This window comes from Mastigoproctus giganteus, chromosome 7 (genome assembly GCF_048544385.1).
Source record: "Mastigoproctus giganteus isolate SK-2022 chromosome 7, ASM4854438v1, whole genome shotgun sequence".
Taxonomy (NCBI): Eukaryota; Metazoa; Arthropoda; class Arachnida; order Uropygi; family Thelyphonidae; genus Mastigoproctus; species Mastigoproctus giganteus.
Window position 1 is genome coordinate 120,267,334 of NC_143581.1, and position 23,863 is coordinate 120,291,196.

Consider the following 23,863-nt stretch of genomic DNA (forward strand, 5'->3'; position numbering starts at 1 on the left):
AACACCTCATATTTTACTAAAGCACATTTCTGAGGGTTACTACCATAAAACAATAAAAACACTTTGCAGTTGTGTTTCTGCTAGTGGAATCTGTTATAATCTGGTAGCAAACTCGGTTTAATTTATTTGTGATAATACGATAGCTGGAATTGTGTGGGTTTTTACATTCTTATGGTGAAATGTGTTTCTCCTTCACTGATATGAAAAACAAATAAATTTTCAGAATCTTCTCTTCATTCCTATCGTGCTGTATTCATTAATTTTGTGAGGTGTCTGCTTCTATTAGGAAAGAATATGAATAAGTAGGAAGTGAATATTAGCATTAGCATTAGTAGAGGCATTTGATGCAAGAAAGCAAGCTTATGCAGCATCAGCCAAAAAAAAAAAAAAAAAAAAAAACCCACTTCCACTTCACCCCTCTGTTCGTTCAAAATACCTGTCCAGCTGAGCCTTAAACTTATTTAGGCTATCAACCTCCACCACAAGGGATGGCAGTCTGTTCCACCAACCAACCACCCGCTGGCTAAAGGCAAATTGCCGCACGTCTATCCTACATCTGTCTTTCCTCAATTTGAATTTATGCCCTCTCAGGTGATTTTTCTGAGCTAGAGGAAGAATCCCATCAGCATTGAGCATGCTTAAACCATTCAAGGCTTTATACACCTCTATCAGATCACCTCGCTGGTGCCTAGTCTCCAGACACTGTAATTTGCAAAACTTAAGCCTTTCCTCGTAAGAGCACCCCTTTGTTCCATTCACTAATCTTGTTGCCCTTCTCTGTACTCGTTCCAGCAGCTCTACATCCTTCTTGAAATGAGGCCTCCAGACCTGTATACAGTACTCTAGGTGTGGCCTGACCATTGCCTTATACAATGGAATAATCACCTCCTTATCCCTGCTGGAAAAATTCCTGTATATCATTGACAATACTCCATGAGCTACTCTTGCAGCCCGCCTGCACTGCTCAGAGAACTTCATATCTGCCTGCACAATCACCCCCAAGTCCCTTTCATTCTCTACCACTGTCAGTGTAGTACCACAGAGTTGATACGTTGCCCTGGGGTTGCTGTTTCCCATGTGTAGTACTTTACATTTGTCAATGTTAAACTTCATTTGCCACCTCTCAGCCCATCTGCTCAACCTTTCCAGATCCTGTTGCAGCAGTGTAGTGTCAGTAGTGTCCTTGACAACCCTGCCAACCTTTGTATCATCTGCAAACTTGGACATTAAGCTTGATATACCATCATCAATATCATTTATAAATACAGAAAACAATAATGGACCCAACACTGAGCCCTGAGGGACTCCACTAATAACATTAGTCCACGATGAGCAGTGTCCATTGATTACCACTCTCTGTCTTCTCCCACTCAACCACCCCTTTATCCATAGCAGCAATTTGCCTCCAATGTCACACTGCTCCAATTTGTGTAGCAGTCTTCCATGTGCAACAGTACCAAAAGCCTTTCTAAGATCCAAGTATATAATATCAAAATTATTCCCTGCATCAAGTTCTTTTGTGACTGCATCATAGTATCCAATCAAGTTGGTCAGGCAAGACTTCCCCTTAACAAAACCATGCTATGTCTGAGCTATAACTGAAGTCTTGTCTAAATGATCCTGCAGTGCTTCTTTAACCAGTGCCTCCATTAATTTTCCTGGAACAGAAGTTAAGCTCACAGGTCTATAGTTACTTGTGTCAGCCTTTGATCCTCCTTTGTGAATTGGGGTCACATTTGCACATTTCCAGTCTATGGGTACCTCCCCTGAGTCCAAGGAAGCTCTCATAATTATGGCTAAGGGTTTGCTTACTTCCTTTGCTGCCTCCTTTAATATAACTGGATAGATCCCATCCACCCCGGGTGCCTTTCTTGTGTTTATCTTCAACAGTTTCTCCTCCACTTTACTCCCAGTTATTTCAAGATTCTGTAGCTTACTGCTAGAGTTGAATACACCTCTGGCATTCCCCTTGCTGAATAACTCCTCATGTGTGAATGTCGATGCAAAATATTCATTTAGTTTGTTAGCTACCTGAGCAGGATCATCAGCAGTTGACCCATCAATATCAAGTGGACCAATCTGATTCATCCCCTTCCTTCTAGAGTTTACATAAGTAAAGAACTCTTTGCTGTTTTTCTTTGCATCCCTTGCCAAGGATTTCTCGTAATCTGCCTTCGCCTGCCTAACCTCCTTTGTAACTTGGTTGCATATCAACTTGTATCTATCATAGGCTTCTGTGTCATGTGTTAATTTGTAAGTATCCCATGCATTTTTCTTCTCTGCCATATGCCTCATTAGTTCATCTGACATCCATTTTGGCCTAAACCTTGAACAATATTTCTTAGTTGGTTTGTAAAGCCAAGTAGATTCCAAGATATGTTCTTTGAATGCTTCCCATTTTGAATTTGCTGTTGGTAACATCATCAGTTGGTCCCACTGTATAGAATTTAAATACTGTCTCAGTCCATCGTAGTCGCCTTTACGGAAGCAATAACCCTTCCCTTTACCCCTAATGGTAGTTACCTCTTTCAGTAAATCCCACTTCAGCACACTGTGATCACTGCCACCTAGTGGTTCATTTATCTGCAGATTCTTAATGCATGAAGAATCACTGCTGATAATCAAATCAAGAGTATTACTCCCTCTAGTTGCCTCCCGAACATGCTGATGTAGAAAACAATCATCCAATAAATCCACAAAAGCCCTGCTAGTGTGTGAGTAACCAGCCCCCAAATTCCAGTCAATATCTGGGAAATTAAAATCTCCCATTATAAGACTCTCTGATTTACTGGCCCACTCTATTTCCCTGTACAGTTCCTTATTATACTCATCAGAGTCATTAGGCCTATAGCACACTCCTACTCTCAATTTTGATCTTCCAATGCTTATGTCACACCAAACTGACTCAACACTGCACTGTCCAGCGATGTCGACTGGCTTCACTTCCTTGGTTTTTATGTGTTTCTTAACTAATAGCATAACCCCTCCCCCCTTCCTATCCTGTCTATCCTTTCTGTAGACGTTGTACTCCCCAAATTGCAGTTCTGCATCCCTTATATCTGTGTGACACCACGTCTCTGATATCCCAACAATATCTGCCTTTGATGTTTTGAGCAATACTTCAAATTCATCAAATTTATTTACTAAACTCCTAGCATTGGTGTACACGCACGTATACCTGCACCTGTTTCTATTCTTAGCTACCCTAACACAACCCATGTGTTTATTTGTACCGCAATGGCTCCCAGCAGTCTCTGAAATACCATGCATCTTGTTTTTCAGGCTTCTGCTCATTCTAATAGAAGCAGTGCAAGAATCTCTTTCACCTCTGCCAGTGGCTACTGTCAATCTATTGGTCTTTGTCTCCCCCCAAGCTAGCAGTTTTCCGACCCACCTAACACTGCCTCGATAGCATCAGCAAATATTCTTGCACCCTTTCTATTTAAGTGTATCCCATCCCTGTAGAAGCAATCTCTCCTGTTAACAAGTACAGTCCAGGCTGAAAAAAATTCTACCCCTTGAGCCTTGCACAATCTTTCCAGGGCCGAATTGATCGACAAGGCTCTCATCATATACTCCCTCCTATCGTGTCTGGGCAGAATTGCAGACACTTTCAAATTCAACCCTAATTCTCGGCTTTTGTTCAACAGTGACCTGTACTTGTTAAGTAATTCTGCCGGTCTCCTACTCTTAATATTATTAGTGCCAACGTGTACAACTATATCACCTTTTGTGCCCTTAAAAGATGATATTCGCTCTACAACGTCATCAACCTTTGCCCCTGGCAGACATACCCTGGTCCTGTTCCACCTATCTTTTTTACAAAGCATGTTCCCCGTTTCCCTGACAATAGAGTCACCAACAACTACTAGTTCCTTCGGGACCAGCGCATTCTGCCTTGGGGGTTGTCTCTGTGTCACGTGATGCCCAAGTGCAAGCTCTGGCGTTGATGTGGGCAGCTGAGAGCTTGATGGGCCCCTCAATTTAGTTTCTTCGAGGGCATCCACCGTGTCCTTCAAGCTCTCATATAGGCCCACAAGAACGCCGAGTTGTTGCCTGATATCGATACACTCCTTGCATCGCGCACACACAAAGACATCCCCCTTGGCAGTATCATGTCCCGTACACGATTGCTCTGCAAACATCAAGCAAACAGTGCATTTTATAAGGCTGTGAGTCAGAGGACAACTGCCCCCCTCAGTTCTGCTCTGAGCCACAGCGCTTCCATTAGCTTGAGCCTTTTGCTTTGCTGCTCTGGTCTGAGTCATGATTCTATTAATTTATTAATTAATTATAATTAATTATGTTATGTTATTAATTATGTTAAATATAATTAATTATATTACGTTTGTAATCTAAGTCGTTATATGTATTTATTTAAACGTACAATTTAACTGCTAACGAAGTTCAACTAACGCTATCTAGTACGGCATACAACTATCGTATCACAATGGCGGGAAAATTACGAACGCTAACGGAGTTGAAACACGTGGAAACCTTTACCGATACTTTTATGCAATTACAAGGCCGAGTAAAGAATAAATACACCAAGTTAATCAGAAAATCACAAAATAATGTTATACTACTAAATTTAAATCAAAAGTTTTAGAAAAACAATAATTTCAAATCAATAAATAAGAAAAATCCACTTAGCGGCTTGGAACACGACCGTCTCTAGTAGCCTCGTCAGCAAACTCTATGGAGTAAGCACTAGTGTAGGAAAAAACATATATTTGTAGGCATGCTTTTTGGGTGTTCAAGGATTGAACTATGTATATTATGTTTTGTTTACAGAATACATTTGGGCAATTCAAGAAATATACTGTGTATATAGGAACATTATGTGACTTCTGAAGGGTGACGTACATTGTGAGGACAGAAGCAGAATTGAGAGACTAGATCACTGAACCCTGACAAGAAGAATTATTTTCAATACTGGAATTCCTCAGTATGGCGATGGTTGATGGTGTAATCTTATGCTTCTTGGAATATTTTTCTCTGGATTAGCATTAACATTAGCATTAGTAGAGGCATATGATGCAAGAAAGCAAGCTTATTCAGCATCAGCCAAAAAAAAAAAAAAAAAAACACACACCACTCCCATTTCACCCCTCCGTTCGTTCGAAATACCTGTCCAGTTGAGCTTTAAATTTGTTTAGGCTATCAACTTCAACAACAAGTGATGGAAGTCGGTTCCACCAACCAACCACCCGCTGGCCAAAGGCAAATTTCCGCACATCTATCCGACATCCGTCCTTCCTCAATTTGAATTTATGCCCTCTGAGCTGATTATTCTGAGCAAGATGAAGAATCCCATTGGCATTGAGCATGCTCAAACCATTCAAAGCCTTATACACCTCTATCAGATCACCTCTCCGGTGCCTAGTCTCCAGACACTGTAATTTGCAAAACTTAAGCCTTTCTTCGTAAGAGCAACCCTTTGTTCCATTCACTAATCTTGTTGCCCTTCTCTGTACCCGTTCCAGCAGCTCCACATCCTTCCTGAAATGAGGCCTCCAGACCTGTATACAGTACTCAAGATGTGGCCTAACCATTGCCTTATACAAGGGAATAATCACCTCCTTATCCCTGCTAGAAAAATTCCTCTTTATCATTGACAAGACACCATGAGCTACTCTTGCAGCTCGTCTGCACTGCTCAGAGAACTTCATATCTGCCTGCACAATTATCCCCAGGTCCTTTTCATTCTCCACCACTGTCAGTGTAGTACCGCAGTGTTGATACGTTGCTCTGGGGTTACTGTTTCCCATATGTAGTACTTTACATTTGTCAATGTTAAACTTCATTTGCCACCTCTCAGCCCATCTGTTCAACCTTTCCAGATCCTGTTGCAGCAGCATAGCGTCAGTAGTGTGCTTAACAACCCTGCCAACCTTTGTATCATCTGCAAACTTGGACATTAAACTTGATATCCCATCATCAATATCATTCATAAACACCGAAAACAACAACGGACCCAACACTGAACCCTGAGGAACTCCACTAATAACATTAGTCCACGTTGAGCAGTGTCCATTGATTACCACTCTCTGTCTTCTGCCACTCAACCATCCCCTTATCCATAGCAGCAATTTGCCTCCAACGCCACACTGCTCCAATTTGTGCAGCAGTCTTCCATGTGCAACAGTATCAAAAGCCTTTCTAAGATCCAAATATATAATATCAAAGTTATTCCCTGCATCCAGTTCTTTTGTGACTACATCATAGTATCCAATCAAATTGGTCAGGCAAGACCTGCCCTTAACAAAACCATGCTGCGTCTGAGCTATAACTGAATTCTTGTCTAGATGATCCTGCAGTGCTTCTTTAACCAGTGCCTCCATTAATTTACCTGGAACAGAAGTTAAACTAACAGGTCTATAATTACTTGTGTCAGCCTTTGATCCTCCTTTGTGAATTGGGGTTACATTTGCACGTCTCCAGTCTATGGGTACCTCCCCTGAGTCCAAAGAAGCTCTCATAATTATGGCTAGGGGCTTGCTTACTTCCTTTGCTGCCTCCTTTAATATAACTGGATAGATCCCATCCACCCCAGGTGCTTTTTTATGTTTATCCTCAACAATCTCTCCTCCACTTTCCTCTCAGTTATTACAAAATCATCCAGCTCACTGCCAATGTTTACTTTACCTACATCATTCTCCTTCCTGAATAACTCCTCATGCGTGAATGTAGATGCAAAATACTCGTTTAAATTGTTAGCCACCTGAGCAGGATCCTCAACTGTTGAACCATCAATATCCAGTGGACCAATCTGATTCATCCCTTTCCTTCTTGAGTTTAAATATGTAAAGAACTCTTTTCTGTTTTTCTTTGCATCCTTTGCCAAGGATTTTTCGTAGTCTGCCTTTGCCTGCCTAATCTCCTTTGTGACTTGGTTACAGACCAACTTATATCTATCATAGGCTTCCATGTCACCCATTAATTTGTATGTATCCCATGCATTTTTCTTCTCTGCCACATGTCTCATTAGCTCATCTGACAACCATTTAGGCCTAAACCTTGAACAATATTTCTTAGTTGGTATGTAAAGCCTGGTAGCCTCCAAGATTAGTTCCTTGAATGCCTCCCATTTTAAGTTTGCTGTTGGTAACATCATCAGTTGGTCCCACTGTATAGAATTTAAATACTGTCTCAGACCATCATAGTCGCCTTTACGAAAACAAAAACCCTTCCCTTTACCTCTGATGGTAGTTACCTCCTTGAGTAAATCCCACTTCAACACACTGTGATCACTGCCACCTAGTGATTCATTTACCTGCAGATTCTTAATGCATGAAGAATCACTACTGATAATCAGATCAAGAGTATTGCTCCCTCTTGTTGCCTCACGAACATGCTGATGTAGAAAACAATCATCCAATAAATCCACAAAAGCCTTGCTAGTGTGCGAGTGACCAACCCACAAATTCCAGTCAATATCTGGGAAATTAAAATCCCCCATTATAAGACTCTCTGATTTACTGGCCCACTCTATTTCCTTGTACAATATCTTATTATACTCATCAGAGTCATTAGGCCTATAGCACACTCCTACTCTCAATTTTGATTTCCCTATGCTTATGTCACACCACACTGACTCGACACTGCCCTGTCCATCGATGTCAACTGGCTTCACTTCCTTGGACTTTATGTGTTTCTTAATTAATAGCATAACCCCTCCTCCCCTCCTGTCCTGTCTATCCTTTCTATACACATTGTATTCCCCAAATTCCAGTTCCGCATTACTTATATCTGTGTGACACCACGTCTCTGATATTCCAACAATATCTGCCTTTGATGTTTTGAGCAATACCTCAAATTCATCAAATTTATTTACCAAACTCCTAGCATTGGTGTACACGCAGGTATACATGCACCTGTTTCTATTCTTAGCTACCCTAACACAACCCATGTGTTTACTTGTACCGCAATGACTCCCAGCAGTCTCTGAAATATCCTGCATCTTGTTTTTCAGGCTTCTGCTCATTTCAATAGAAGCAGTGCAAGAATCACTTCCACCTCTGCCAGTGGCTACTGTTAATCTATTAGTCCTTGTATCCCCCCGATTAGGACTTACATGCAGTTGGATCTTCAATTCAGAACCTGAATTTCTTTGGGCTTTAGTTAACAGGACTAAGACTGAGAGTTATCAGGAATGAATTAAACTTATCACTTAACAAGTACAGGTCAATGTTGCAAAAAACTTTGAGTTAGGGCTGAAATCGAAAGTGTCTACAATTCTGTCCAGACACGATAGGAGAGAGAGTTTATGATGAGAGCCTTGTCAATCAATTTGGCACTAGAGAGAGATTATGCAAGGCTCATAGGGTAGAATTTTTTCCAGCCTGGTTTGTGCTTGTTAACAGGAAAGCATATTTCTACATGGATGGGATATACTTAAGTAGAAAGGGTTCAAGAATATTTGCTGATGCTATTGAAGCAGTGTTAGGTGGGCTGGAAAGGAAAATTGCTAGCTTAGGAGGATACACAGACTAATAGATTAACAGTAGCCGCTGACAGAGTTGAAACTGATTCTTGCAATGTTCTATTGGAATGAGCAGCAGCCTGGAAAACAAGGTGCGGGGATGTCAGAGACTGCTGGGAGTCATAGCAGAACAAGTAAATGCATGGGCTGTGTTAGGGTAACTAAGAATAAGAACAGGTGCATGTATACTTGTGTGAACACCAATGCTAGGAGTTTGGTAAATAAATTTGACAAATTCGAGGTGTTGGTCAAAACATCAAAGGTAGATATCGTTGGGATATCAGAGACATGGTGTCACACAGATATAAGTAATGCAGAATTGGAATGAACTGTGTAATACTACACAGGGTGGTAAAGACTGAAAAGGACCTGGGGGTAATTGTGCAGTAAGATATGAAGTTTTCTGAGCAGTGCAGATGGTCTGAAAGAGTAGCTAATGGTGTCTTTTGAATGATATACAGGAATTTTTCTAGCAGGGAAGAGGTGATTATCTCCTTGTATAAGGCAATGGTCAGGCTACACCTTGAGTACTGTATCCAGGTATGGAGGCCTCATTTTAGGAAGGATGCAGAGCTGCTGGAACAAGTACAGAAAAGTGCAACAAAATTAGTGAATGGAACAAAGGGTTGCTCTTATGAAGAAAGGCTTAAGCTATGCAAATTCAGTGTCTGGAGATTGCCACCTGTGAGGTGATCTGATTGAAGTGTATAAGGCTTTGAATGGTTTGGGCAAGCTCAATGCTGATGGGATTCTTCCTCTACCCCAGATTAATCGCCTGAGGGAACATAAATTCAAATTGAGAAAAGACAATTGTAGAATAGATGTGTGGAAATTTGCCTTTAGCCAATGGGTGGTTGATTTCTGCTCCATCTGTCATTGTAGAAGTGAACAGCTTAAATAAATTCAAGGAAGAACTAGACGGATGTTTGGAGTGAATGGACAGGCGAAATGGGAAGGTTTTTTTTTTGTTTTTTTTTTTGACCCTGTCACCATGGGTGACAGGGTCACCCATGGTGACAGGGTAAAAAAAAAATACTTTTTATCATTACTGAGCATTCTTTCGGATTCTTTTATCAGTACTGAGCTTTTGGAAACTATAGTAGTAGTTTCACACTTCCACAGGGCAAGGACAGAAGCCAGTTAGTTGCACATTCAGCTTCTAACTGAGCTAAGAGGCTGATTCCTCAACACAGACAATATAACCCAACATCACACTACGCAAACATACTGACCACTGCACTGCTGGTTACAGTACTTTGACATACACATTGTGATGCTGCTATAGGCTGGCTTGGGATCATCTTCACACAAGAAATTTAAAAAATAATAATAATAAAAATAAATGTACTTTCAGTACACACTGTATTCATCATATTCAAATTTAGCATCATTTCCTTCTGAGTGGCACTATGTTTGTGATATCCTTACAATGTCTGCATCTGATGACTTCACTAGTACTTCAAATTCATCAAACTGGTTTACTAAATTCCTAGTATTAGTATACAAGCAAGTATACATGCATCTGTTTTTGCTCTTAGCAACCCTAACACAACCGATGAATTTTTCTCCTATTATGACACTCCTCCCAACAGGCCTTATAACATGCAACATTTTGCTTTCCAGGCTGCTGCCCAACAGAAGCAGTGGAAGAATCACATTTGCCTCTATTTGCAGCTGCACTTAGTCTATTGCTCTGTGCATCCCTCTCAAGCAAGCAGTTTACTGACCCATTTAACATGCCTTCATAGCATCAATATTCTCTTACCCTTTCCATTTAAGTGTATACCAACCCTGTAAACACAGTCTCTTGTTAACAAGTGCAGACCATGCTGTGAAAAATTCTACTTCAAAGCCTTGTACAGTCTCTCTCTCTAGGGCGAAACTGATTGACCTGGCTCTCATCATATACTCCCTCCTAAAAGACTGGGAAGAATTTCAGACACTTTCTCATGACTTTTTTGCAACACTGTCCTATACTTAATAAGCAAATCTTTGGGTCTCCTGTTCTTAATACCATAAATACCAACATGTACAATAATATCAAAAAAACATACAATAATATCAGAAAGATAACTACTCTACATCATCAAGTTTTGCTCCTGGAAAACATGACCTGTCCTGTCCTATTGGACCTATCCTTTTTTACACAATATAATTCCTGTTACTCTGATAATGAGGTTTTAAAACCTTAACACATCCTTATATCAAATATTTTTGATTTGTAGATTGACTAAATAATTATATGTTTATCTATTATTTTTATAACTAATGAAAAATCCAAAAACAACAAGTTAATAAATACTACAAATCTATTTATGCATCAATTCTTGCTCATTTGTGTAATTACCATGATTTCTGCATATTTATTAGTACCAAAACAACAGTTCATTAATCTGCACATGATTAGCCCATTCTTATTCATTTGAACACACTTCAAATTCATTTTTATTTGAAGAATAATAACAAAAGTAGTTTGTTTGTGTGCATATATCTAATTTTTAAGAAGTTGATATATTTTACATACGTTTATTGGTATTCTTTGAGCATTAAATTAAAACAAAATAACAGCAACATATATTTGCTTGAGTTTAACAGAAATCAATAAGGAACAGATTTATTAAGACAACTCGTACTTCTCAATCTATACTATATATGATAAATTTAGGTCAGAGGGGTAATTAAGTGATAACTATTTCATCTGCTTTGTAGAAGAAAAGTTAGGAAATTATTTAAGTCCATATAATTATTTTAAGATGAATGAAATAAAATTCAAAACTTTCTAATATGAAACAAAACGACCCTAACTTACCAGTTGAACAAAATAACTAAAAATTGGCACTTACCAAAGGAATGGCATCAACTAAAGCAAAGCTTGATTTATTACTAATCTGCAATAAAATGTTTGCTATTAAGTAATGCACAACATATTGGCTATATCACCTTAAATTAAATAACACAAAAAAGTTCTAAAACTAACAAGAAGGTGTAGGACAAATAAGAATTTAATATAAACGTAAAAAATGAAATAAAAGTTAAAAACTGCTTAAATATAGATAATAAAGGAGCTAAAATAAAAGACAAATAGCCCTCAAAGCAACCTGCTTTTTCATAAACTTAGAATAACCTCAAAAAGGAAAGTAATCATTTTACAACAACCATAAAATGGAAAGTAATCACACACAACACATGGAGTAAAACCCTGATGCAGACTATGGACGATGGGGGGGGGGATAAAAAGTGGAAGAAGAAATTATGAAAATGAAGAAATGATGGGAAGAAATGAAGAAATAAAGAAAAAGAATAGATGAATCAAGAGGGAAAGAAAGGGGAAGTAAAAAGGGCAAAAGGACCAAAGGAAGGTGGGAGAGTTTGTTGTTTGTTATTTTGGTTTTTAGGAGCATTAGCAACTAAGGCAATATTGCTCCGGGGATATGCAGTGGTCATTCCTTGACCTTTCCGCATCCTCCATATTTGGTGGTGGTCACAGGCTCGAACCCCGGTCTAAGATACATTCAAGAGAATGTATTTTCTGCTGAACCCGACAGAGAACTGGATGGGAGTTGTGTCTAAAAGATAATAAACCTGTAATATACTCAAAGAATTGGAATATATTATTGACTTTTGGTATTGACTAATTCTAATGTGATCCAAGGCTAACTCCATAGCACGCAGCTTTGCAATGTATATGCTAGACTCAGGAAGAATTTGCTGAGATATATTAGTATCTGGAAAGACAGCTACAGATCGTACATACGATTCTGATTGAGCCGTCTGTGTAAACTGGCAGGAAGTCAGAGTGTTCAGCTCAGCATACTGAATAGCTGCAGGTAGACAGATGATGGAGTCTCAGACTTTGCCCAGTTCTTAAGGGAAAAGTCGCATGATGGAAAACAAGCATGCCAGGGTGGAAGAGTTTGCCTTGGTGTTTCTGCAAACTCTCTGAGTAGCTTTCGGACATGAATACCCAAACATCGGTTGGTAGTCTGATGGGCATTGTACAAATTTTCCCAATGTGGCTCAAAAACGGATGTCTACGTAGGATGGCCTGGCAGGGATTTCAGTTTAAAAGCATACATTAAAGACAACTGTTTATGTCGAAGGGAGAGTGGCAGTTCATTTGCTTCCACATATAAGCTGTGGACAGGAGATGTTCGAAATGCTCCAGTAGCAACACAGATAGACTGATGGTGGACAGGGTCCAACCATCGAAGGACACTGTCTCTGGCAGAAGCATATATCTGGGACCTGTAATCAAGTTTGAATTGTACAAGTGCACAATATATATGTAGTAAGGTGTACCGGTCTGCTCCCCAAAGTGTAGAGGACAGAGAATGAAGAATATTTAGTCCTCTTTTTTTTTTTTTTTTTTTTTTGGTAGTTGTTGGCGCATAGGCTTCTGTGGCCACAATGCACCTCCCAAGTTTTTTGCAGTACTTTGATCCAAGCCTGAGGCGGGAATCGAACCCGCGACCTTTGGGTTGCCAGGCAGGCACTTTACCCACCCGGTTAGCTTGGTTGGCTTATTTAATCCTCTCATGAACTTTGTACGGAGCTGACGAATATGTTCTGGAAAGGTCAACTTCTTATCAAACATTAGTCCCAAGTATTTTGTGTCTGACTATACTGGAATAGCATTTTGTCCAAGTCCATTCAGGTTCAGGATGAAGATTACACTTCCGACAAAAGTGTACACAAACAGTCTTCTGCAGCAAGAATCTGAATCCATTAGCAAGTGCCCGAAAATTAAGGTAAACAGTGGGGTGTTGCATTTGTCTTTCAATAACCCTCGTGTTGCATGGCTGAGAAAATATGCTAAAGTCATCAACATAGAGGGTGCTGTTTACAGTTGGAGGAAGTTGTTCCATGTTAGTAAAAAGCATGATACTTAATATTCTTGCAATACTCCCTCCTCTTGGCAAAAAGAGCAAGAGAGAGAGGATCCCACGCGAACTTGGAAAGACCAATTGGCTAAAAAGTTTTTAATAAACTCGGGAAGATACCCTCTGTGACTGACATTATACAAATCTTTTAAGATGACAAATCTCCAAGTTGCGCCATATGCTTTCTCCATATCAAATAATACAGATACAAGATGTTTGCATTTTAGGAAAGCATCCCAGATGTATGTTTCCAGTCTTAATAAGATGGTCCAGAGTGGACCAGTTCCTTTGGAAGCCAGACGGGATGCTAGAGAGAAGGTCATTTGATTCTAAATACCATATTAAGGACAAAGTTCAGGACCAAGATATCGAGGAAAAATACTACAACTTTCTGAAAGTGATAAAGTCCAAGACACCTAAAGGTAAAAAGAAATCCAAAGAAGGAAAAATTAGTCAAGCAAAAAAATTAGAAATGAACAGAAGGGGAAAAAAATGAAGAGGAAGTAAACACTGACAAGGATAAAATTGAGTATACTAAGTTATGCAGAGCCATTAGAAAGAGACTCAGAGAGGACATAAGAAGATTTAACACAAGAAAAGTAGAACAAGCATTAAGGGAAAACGAATGACTTAAATCAGCAGCCATGAGCAGGAATACAGAAAAACAAAGAATACTGAAACTGAAGAATAGTGATAGTTACTTATAAATAGCAGAGAAGGCATAATTCAAATAGCAGTACTACTACAGAGAATTATACAAGTAGCGAGAGAATGATTCCGGCAGTGGAGAAGATGAATCACAAATTAGTAACACATACGACATACCTGATAGCCTTCCTGATGAGGTAGAACATGCGCTGAAGATAATGAAGAATCGGAAAGCCTCGGAGGAAGATGAAGTTACTGCAAAGTTGTTAAAATTGGGAGGAAGAGATATGACAGAAACTGGCAAGATGCTTCACAAAATGCATTCGAAAAGGTGTGATGCTTAAGTGAAATAATGTAATCATAGTTTTGCTGCATAAGAAAGGAGATAAATCAGAAATTGGAAATTATAGACCAATTAGCTTGTTATACCACTTCTACAAGTTGTTCACAAGGGTCATTACTAATAGATTAGAAAGAATACTTGATGAGAATCAACTGAAAGAGCAAGCTGGTTTTAGGATAGGATTCTAAACTATGGATCACCTTCACGTATCACACCTAATGGAGAAAGCAAATGAATATAAAACACCATTCCGCCTGGCATTTGTGGATTATGAAAAGACATTTGACTCCATTCAGCATAAGGCAATGTTTCGGGCACTGGAAAGACAAGGCATAGATACGTCATATATTATGATTTTGAAGAAAATATATGAAACGCTACCTCCTTTATTAGACTAGACAAAGACATTAGCAAATTTAAAATTGGGAAAAGAGTTTGACAAGGAGACACAATATCTCCAAGGTTGTTTACTGCTGCCCTTGAGGAAGCTTTCAGAAGATTAGCATTCCATTCACATTGACTCCTTTCTGGTCACAGAAAGGAGTCAATGCGAATGAAGAGTACCTAAACCATTTACGATCTGCAGATGACATTGTAGTCATAAGCCATGATCCCAAAGAATTAGAAGAAAATCTTAATCAGTCATGCAGAGTTAGTAAGGATTTCAGACTAAAGATGAATATGACTAAAACAAAAGTAATGATGAACAAATATGCCACAGAAAGGGTTATAATGATTGAAGGAGCAGTAATTGAAAAGGTGGATGATAAATGTTGGAAGTCAAGAGAAGAATAAATTTTGGATGGATAGCATTCAGGAAATATAGTCACATACTGAGGAGCAATATCCCAATTTGTCTAAAATGTAAAAAAAATGAAACAATAACATACTCCCCACCAGGGCTTTGCCGAGCCAGTACTGAGGCAAGAATGAAAAATTACACCCTACTGTTAATCATGGCAACTTTGCAATTATTTAATCTTTCTTTTGAAGATTAAATAATTGCAAAATAATTTCAAGAGCCTCGTTTGCCTCACTCGGCACGGCTCTGCTCCCCACCATGACTTATGGAAGTGAAACTCCGGCACTCATGAAAAGAATGGAAGAAAAGCTGAGAACTACACAGCGAAGAATGGAACAAATTATATTAAGAATCAAACTGTTAGATAAGAAGAGAAACATGCAGATTAGGCAGCAAACTCAAGTAAAGGACATTATTATCAGAACTAAAGAACTAAAATGGTATTGGGCAGGACACATAGCTGAAAGACATGATGACAGATGGATTAAGAAAATAACAGAATGGTACCCAATAGGAGCTAGAAGAAAATCTGAAAGAGAGCGATGGAAATGGATAGATGAAATTCATGAGTTCATGGGTAGTAAACGGATGGCCATTGCACCGAACAGAATGAACTGGAAAGTTGCTAGAGAGGCATTCATCCTGCAGTGGGCTGAAAATGGCTGATGATGACCATATTAAATGAAAATTAACCACTCTCTCTCTCTCTCTAGGACTGTACACAAACAGCTTGTCAGAGCAATAGAATGCTAACTAGCAGGGAATTTAGGATCCTTTCCTGGCTTCACAAAGACAAGAACAATTTCCTTGCGGCAGGCATCCAGAAACTGCTCTTCAATTTAGATTCTGTTATATAGAAGGAGCAGGTAATCCATAGATTTTTGAGAAAGATGTTTAATCATTTCATAATGGATGTTATCTGGTTCAACAGCACTTGCCTTAGAAAGGATAAGAGCTCTTTCAATTCTTATAGAATGAGTGGCCCATTGTATGGATAAAGGCCTTTTGATGTGAAATTAAGTGCCTGTTTTGCGATTTCATATTTCAGGACCAGGAACTCTGGGGAATACAATGATGTCACAGAGATATTAGAGAATGTTTCCCCAAGAGAATTGACTATTGCAGTTGGGTCTGCAATAGTGCATCGATTATAGTGGGTAGTAAATGGATGCAATAGTGGACCGAGGAAGCGTAGGATGTATATTTTCCCTTAATTTTCTAGATTTTATCTCAGACCAACTTAGTACTAGTGGACTGAGTAATTGATGAGGATCAAACGGATCCATGATTCCTTTTGACTCTGACAGTAGATGTAGCATGCTTTGGCTCGTGCACGTGTTTAAAGGCAATAAGGTTGGCCGTGAGGATCATCAGAATATCTCCCAGGCTTTGTTTTGAGCCTTTTTTGCATGCATTATGAATTCTACCATGGTTGGGAAAAGGTTGAAACCAGTAGATGTTTACGTAATGGCACTGGCAGCAGCTTGGGCAATATTTTCTGTGATATATGTGACAGCATCATTGATAGGCTCTCGACTGACTGTAGTGATATCGAACTCTGCCAGATGTTAGATGGCATTCCAATCAGCCTGATCAATCTTACACTGTGGTAACCTATAAGGAAGACATGCTCTCACACTATGTAAGGAGGTATCACATGGAAGTGATCACTTCGGCATGGGTTCTCCTCTAATTCCCAAGTGAGTGGAGAAGGGGAGCAAGTAGAGAGGCCAATGGCCAAAAATGTATGGGTAGGCATGCAGAAGGTGTTTGTTCCCACATTTAGAAGGGAGAGGTCATTGTCACTGTGCATATGTTCTGAATCGTCCCATTCCATTAATATCAGCACTACCCCACAGGGTGGTATGCCCATTAAAATCTCCAACTGCATTACAAGATAATCAAGGTCTTTTTGGGAGATGCCAGTCCCAGCTGGCAAATAAATAGAACAAATGGTTAACAAAAAACCCACTGTAAGGCAAATTGCAACACCCTCTATGTTGGTTGTAAGTGGCAAAGGCTGAACTGAGGTCTGGTTGCCCACAAGGATAGCTACTACTCCATCATTTTCCTTTATGTAAGTATCCTGAAAGCAAAAGCAGACGCTCATGCTGAGGGCCTTGATGCCATCAGTATTTTGCCAGAATCCACAACAATTCCATTGTAGGAATTTAGCCATTATTTTAGCTTGGTGGGTCCATCCGGCGCCTTCTGAGATGCTGAGGGCTTACTTTTGTTAGCCTTGGATTTATCTTTTTTGGGGAAGTATGGATGCTGTCCTGTGTACATTTCCTCTTCAGCAAAGAGTTCCAAGAGTGTTTCACCTCGACATCCATTTTTTCTTGAGAATTAAGATGTACGTCAAGTTTCTTATTCTTTTCTCCAGCAACTTTTTTTCTTACTGGTGGAGCATTAGGAGGTACAGATATAGAAGTGGCAGCTGATTGATCCTATTGTGCAGGTTTTATTGAACTTAGCAGATAGCGTATGATGGGAGTGAATGACTTCTTTGGGTCATTTCGGTCTGAGTTCCGATGGAATGTCTCATTGCTACCTTCTGAACGTAGGTTGGTTTATTTGTATTTATAGGTTTCACTATTTTGATTGCCTCCTGATAAGATATGTTCAGCTCTGCCTTAAGCCGTTGAATTTCTTTTTATTGTTTCCACCACTAGCATGCTCTTGAGTAGGCCTGGTTGTTCTCCTTGGCAGTTAATGCAGATTGGTTTTGCAGCCAAACATGACGTTGTTTCATGGTCCTTTGCACCACACTGAGTGCATGCAAGGGCTCCACGACAGGCCATTTGTGAGTATCCGTATTTCTGGGCAGTTAATATAGTCAGCTTTGATCTCATGAAGAAATGGTGAATGAAATGTCAAGATGATATTTCTGGTGGGAACAAGTTGAGTGTCTTGGGGGAGGGTGATAGGCATTCCCCCTGACAGATGTAGCACAGAGGAGCTGTTCTGAGTGTATGCCACTTCTGGTTCCTACAAGTATGTCGCCCAAATGAACCTGCTTGAGAGACTTATGAGAGCCTGCCAACCCTTCCGGATAAAGAAGAATGAATTATCCGGAACCGAAGTGTTGGGCCCGATATAAACTCCCCTCCTTGTCTTTTTGCAGAAGTGATGTTCTCTTGGCCTAAGGTCAATTTTCATTTAGGGACAGGGTTGGGGCCCCAAAAGAAATTAGTTTATCAGGATTCATAAAGTTTTTGAAATGGTTCAGTGTCCGGGCTCCCCACCCACCCACCGAAGAGCCCTAAGGGACGGCCACTACTCGGCATGCAATAAATGCACTTGGGAGTGAACATCAGGGCTACGCAGACACCATACCCGAACCACCGCCAGCCTAAATCCCGTCCCTCAGACCATGAGGGTAGGGCCATGGCATTGACATGGTTGACCCTCACAGGCGAGCCTATTAGCCAATTGATCCTAGCTGGGCTGTCTTGGATCACCTGTCTTGTCAAAGCAGGGGCCAAAGTGGTGGTTTGAAGCTGGGCCCCTCAACCACCAGGATCCCCCTTACCAAATTTCCATGGGTCGCAATGCATGGCAAACACACCAGATTCCATTGATGTTAAACCTGGAACCTAGGCTGTGGGCATTGGATCCCAGTGATGCTAAAATGGAGGACCAGCAGTATCACTGGGAGGTCCCCTCACCACATAGGTGCCCACATCGAGGGGACAGACTGGGTAATGCTTTTGCAGGAGAGTCTTCAGTATTTTTAAAGAATTCACAATTCCACTGTAAGAATTTAGCCATTACTAGTGCTTGGTGGTTCTGTCAGTTGGCTTCCGACAGGCTTAGAGTTTATTTTCAGTCTTTGATTTTTATTTTTTGGGAAAGTATGAATGAGTCCTGTGTCATTTCTTCCTTCACAAGGGTTCCAATGCTGATTCATCAGGTACCTCTTTGGATTGAACACCCATTTTTTTTGTACTGCTGTTGGCACATGGGTTTTCTGTACTGCTACTTTACTGCTCGATTTTTGTAATCCTGAAGCGGTAGGAGGTACTGACATTGGAGTGACATCTGAGATTTCTGTTCAGCTTTTTCAGAATTTGGTATATAGCAGGTGATGGGCATAAATGACACTTTTATTGATTTTTCATTTGAATCCAAATGGAACATTTTTTGGCAATCTTTTCAGCCCATGTTTCCTTATTGCTATTTAGTAGTTTGACTGCTTTTCTTGCTAAATAGTATGAAATATTCAGCTCTGTCTTAAGTCAAATTTTTCTTCCTTCCGCCTCTGGCATGCTCATGAGTAGGCCTGAGGTTCTCATTGGCAGTTAATGTTGGCGGGTTTTGTAGCTGAACGTGATGCAATTTCGTGGCCCTTTTCATCACATTGAGAACATGCAAGGGCACCACAGCAAGCCATTGCTTCAAGTGCCAGAAATATGAAGCGGCTTAACAGATTTGGAATATATGTACATACTGTGCAGTTCAGATAGCCAGCTTTGATCAAATTAGGAAACATGGGCACTTCCAAAGTAAGGATGAGGTTTCTAGTCAGGACTAGATTCACCATTCTACATACAAATATTCACTTTGCAGATATCACTCCTTGCAATTTTATCTCTGAACAGATCTCCTCTTCAGACACTTCAAGGAAGTCCCTTTCTGATATGACACCTCAGAATGAGTTCAGCGACTTGTGTTGGTGTTACTGCAATTGGCAATAACACCAACCTGAGATATTAACAGCCAGAAAAAAGAACAGAAGGAACATTTAATCTGAGAAGTAGCTCAGATCGGGTGTTCTTGCTGTTCTCACACTTAGTTTCAACAAGGATATCCTTAAAACAGTTGTTTTAGAGATTTAGGTCCACCTGCCAATTCTTTCAAATCCTTTTGAATAAAGACTGGGGTCATTTTCCTTATAGGTTTCTCTCTCTCTGGTGTATGGATTAACAGGAAGCCAGATGCTGGATCTGATGTAGTTTCAGTTCTGGGACTCTGGTGAAGTGATGGTGTCTGTTTCATTGTCATTATTTTCTGGTAGGGACCATGTTGGAGTTTCCAGAAGATGAAGTGTAAGCATCGTTGTAAGGGATCTGTAAAAAATATTTTTACAGATCCCTTACAACTAAAAAAAACTGGTATCCTACTCCAGTGCATTTTTTTACAATTCACTGTAAAAAATGAACTGGAGTAGAATACCAGGGCTATCCAGCCACCATATTCACACTTCTGCCAGACTGAAACCGGTACCTTGGACCATGAGGGTAGGGACATAATATTGACACAACTGACCCATGCAGGCAAACTCACTAGCCAACGGATCCTTAGTGATTCCTCCCACTTAGCTATTAGACTTCCATCTTTGTTGAAGCAGGAGTCAAAGTGGTGTGTCGAAGCTGAGCCCCCTCAATCACCAGAATATCCCTTTCAGTTTCCACGGGTTGCCACACTTTGGCAAACATGCCGGATCCCTGTAGCCTGAACTTAAGCTGTGGGCAGTGGATCCCAGTGGCAACCCGTGGAAACTGGCAGTCTCAGTGTCCCTTCACTATGTACAGGTGCCCGTGTCGAGAGGCTCAAAAAGTGAAGCCTCAGTGAAAACTGTGCAAACTGCTATCATATGGTAGTAGCAAAAGCTTAAGCCTCCCTCTCCACTCCCCCACAAAAAAGTATGGTTCAAGGAAGACCCAGACTTTTGCTGCCCATTAAAAAAAAATAAATAAATCATATATGAATTAAATAACATGAAAAAGTAACATTTATACTACTAGTATAATTAGGTGCCTCTGTAGCCAGGTGGGAAGGAGCAGCAGCACGCTCCTTGATTAGACCGGGGTTCGAGCCCGTCACCACCAAATACGGAGGATGCGGAAAGGTCAGGGAATGACCACCGCATATCCCGGAGCAATATGGCCTTAGTTGCTAATGCTCCTAAAAACCAAATAACAAATAACAAACTAGTATAATTGTTATCATTTCATTTTATTTGATCATTTGCAGAAAAACTTTTGGTGACACTTCACAAGCCGAGTTTCCTCTTTTGTTATTCTTTGTGTGATTGATAATTTCTGTCAAGGTTAAGAGCCTGAGGGAAACATCAACACACAGATAATAACAAATGGAAAACTATTCAGAAAGAACATGTAACATAATTTGCTTTTCCTTAATTTGGCCTGAATTGTCATATGAACTACATAAATAGTTCACATGACAATTCAGTTTAAATGCTGATTGTTGTAACTAAAAACAGTACAGAAGCAACGTCTTTCCATCTGTTTGAAAATATTTAATTGTGGAGAGGCATAATTTTCATTATCTGCTCAACTGTCACACTGTTTTATTTACTTTCCTACTAGCTGGAAGAAGAGAGATAATTGAATTTAATCCTACTTACCGGTGTTTAATGCCTCATTATAAGTATAGTTAAAAGCTGTCCTTATCATTATTGTAAAACACATCACCCCCCCCCCCCCCCAATATGCTCTGAATTGTTTAACATATATCAGCACACAGACTGAAAGTGCTTTATAATGTTTATATATAAGCATGATACTGAGGTCGAATAAGTCAGAATTAATACAGTGAAAATAATGATTAACAAAAAAACAAACAGAGTATTAACACTTCATTACAGATATTTAGAATTATTAGATTTCAAAAACAGTAATACACTGTACATAAAGAGGCTTTTTGCAAAAGGAATAATTACATTGGCCATAATTATACCAATGGTTGAAATTAAAGATAATAAAGTGATAGGTAGTATAAAATTAAATTAATTACAGGTTAAAGCCATTTTGGGTGTGTAACGTTCTGTTCTATATTAAAGGAATTGTGATGCAAAGGTGAAAGTATGAATGTCAGTCTACTGACTTGCATGTGCAAGCTACTAAGAGGCCATTTCCAAAAGCTGCTGAGTAGTTTTCATTATTACTTAAAAATTACTGGTTTTTATCATTTTGTTTTAATAATGCAATTATTATCTGATAAAGTAGGCAAAATTGTTGGCCCTGTAAATTCTGCCAGTTACTGCTTTTTGTTTTAATGATAAAAATGTTTTTGTTTTAATGATCAAGGCACAATGAAAACAATATAAATTAAAATTTTTCTTTTTAATTTAATATTTTCTTTTAAGTAATTCTGCAGGAGGAATATAATTAATATATATTATAAATGTTTTTGAGAATTTTTTTTATGCTAAAAACCATGTTTTTAACACAGAAAATAGGGGGGGGGGGTATCATGTCTATAGTGAATATTTAAGAGCTTTGGTCTTTCCTGGCCACTATTTCCAAACTTTACACATATTTACCTTAATGTATAGGAAATAAAATTTTCATCCAACATAGTGTAATTTTATTATTCTGCAACACTGCATATGCATAACCAAAATGGTGGCGATATTTATTCATAGGGCATATAGTATTATTTAAGGAATACACTGAGAAAGCGATAATTTCTGTTGTAGGATAGCTATACTGCACAAGAAGTACTAATGGACATCACAAAAACATTCATTAACTGCTGAAATCTCAACTATAAAATTTTGGAGCATTCCTAGAAGATGCTGGTAAGATAATCTTTCTTTCTTTCTTTCTTTGTGGATTTTTATAGTGCATCGATAACAATGGCTACTTGGGGTCTCTGACAACACAGTTAGGTTTTATCTTGGTGGGAAGCATACTGTTCATTATACCTCATCTGTTAATAAGTTGTTTACTATTCAAAATGAGTGGTAAAGATTAATCAATTCAAAGAAATAAAATCTTGAATATTGTCTATTTCCCAGGAGGATTTCAAAAGTGAGCAGCTGATGGGGAAGGCTTTTTGATGACCTTTTGTGAAAATGGGCATTCTAGCAGAGAGTGCCTAATTTTTAGGCCTATATTACATCTATAACATTGTGACGGTTTATCTGCTCTGAGTAAATAAGAGTGGGTGATTGCAGGTGTATCCTATCCAGAGTCTGACTGAGACAGCTTCTTCCTCCCTGCATGATCTCATGCTTGTGAACCGTAGCTATGTAATTTCAGTTTGATCCAGAATAGTTTTTGTGTGTCATATTGTTATACAAATTTATATATGTAATCTTAAAGATACAAATTGGTATAAAAATAGTAATACACTGCAAGTTAATAAGACAATTCAATAACAAATAATAATGAAATTGAATATATATATTAATTTAAAAACAAACATTAAGATGGCAAAAATTTTATAAATTTTACAACAACATCACTTACAATATCATTAAAACTCGATGCACTTATTAATATCCAAATAAACATTTTAATCAAATCAAATGATCCATTATATTTAATGCACACCTGAAAAGTTAATAACAGCCATACCCAGTCAACACATTTGTTTTGCAAGCTAATAACCTAGCTGTCTACTGTCTTCTTCCTTTTCCAGAATCATCAGTCTGTCACTTAATCTTGGTCTCTGTAAGAAGTCTTCAGGAACAAGGCCCCTGTGATTGGTAAGACATATATGTACCCCAACTCCCAATTAATTTAAATCACTGTTATGTTTCAAATAGATGGCTACTTTTTCACTCTAATCTGGAATGGAATAGAATGGATGAAGGTAACTATACAGTTAATCCTAATGAATGTTATGTACTACTGATAAATGACAAATCTCAATATTGGGAGGTGGGAAATCCAACTTAGCATTAGCAGAGACATTTGATGCAAGAAAGCAAGCTTATGCAGCATCAGCCA

At 39.1% G+C, this 23,863-nt stretch overlaps 1 protein-coding gene across 2 annotated transcripts in view; it reads right to left on the bottom strand.

The window, feature by feature from the left end:
* The window catches only part of LOC150083167 (xaa-Pro aminopeptidase 1-like), an 886,380-nt gene that overhangs the window by 358,492 nt on the left and 504,025 nt on the right, over nucleotides 1-23,863 (bottom strand). For both annotated transcript variants that reach the window (XM_090377885.1, XM_090377886.1), the window contains one exon: nucleotides 11,329-11,373. In XM_090377885.1, coding sequence (XP_090234011.1) covers nucleotides 11,329-11,373 — 45 coding nt within the window. The remainder of the gene's footprint in view (nucleotides 1-11,328; nucleotides 11,374-23,863) is intronic.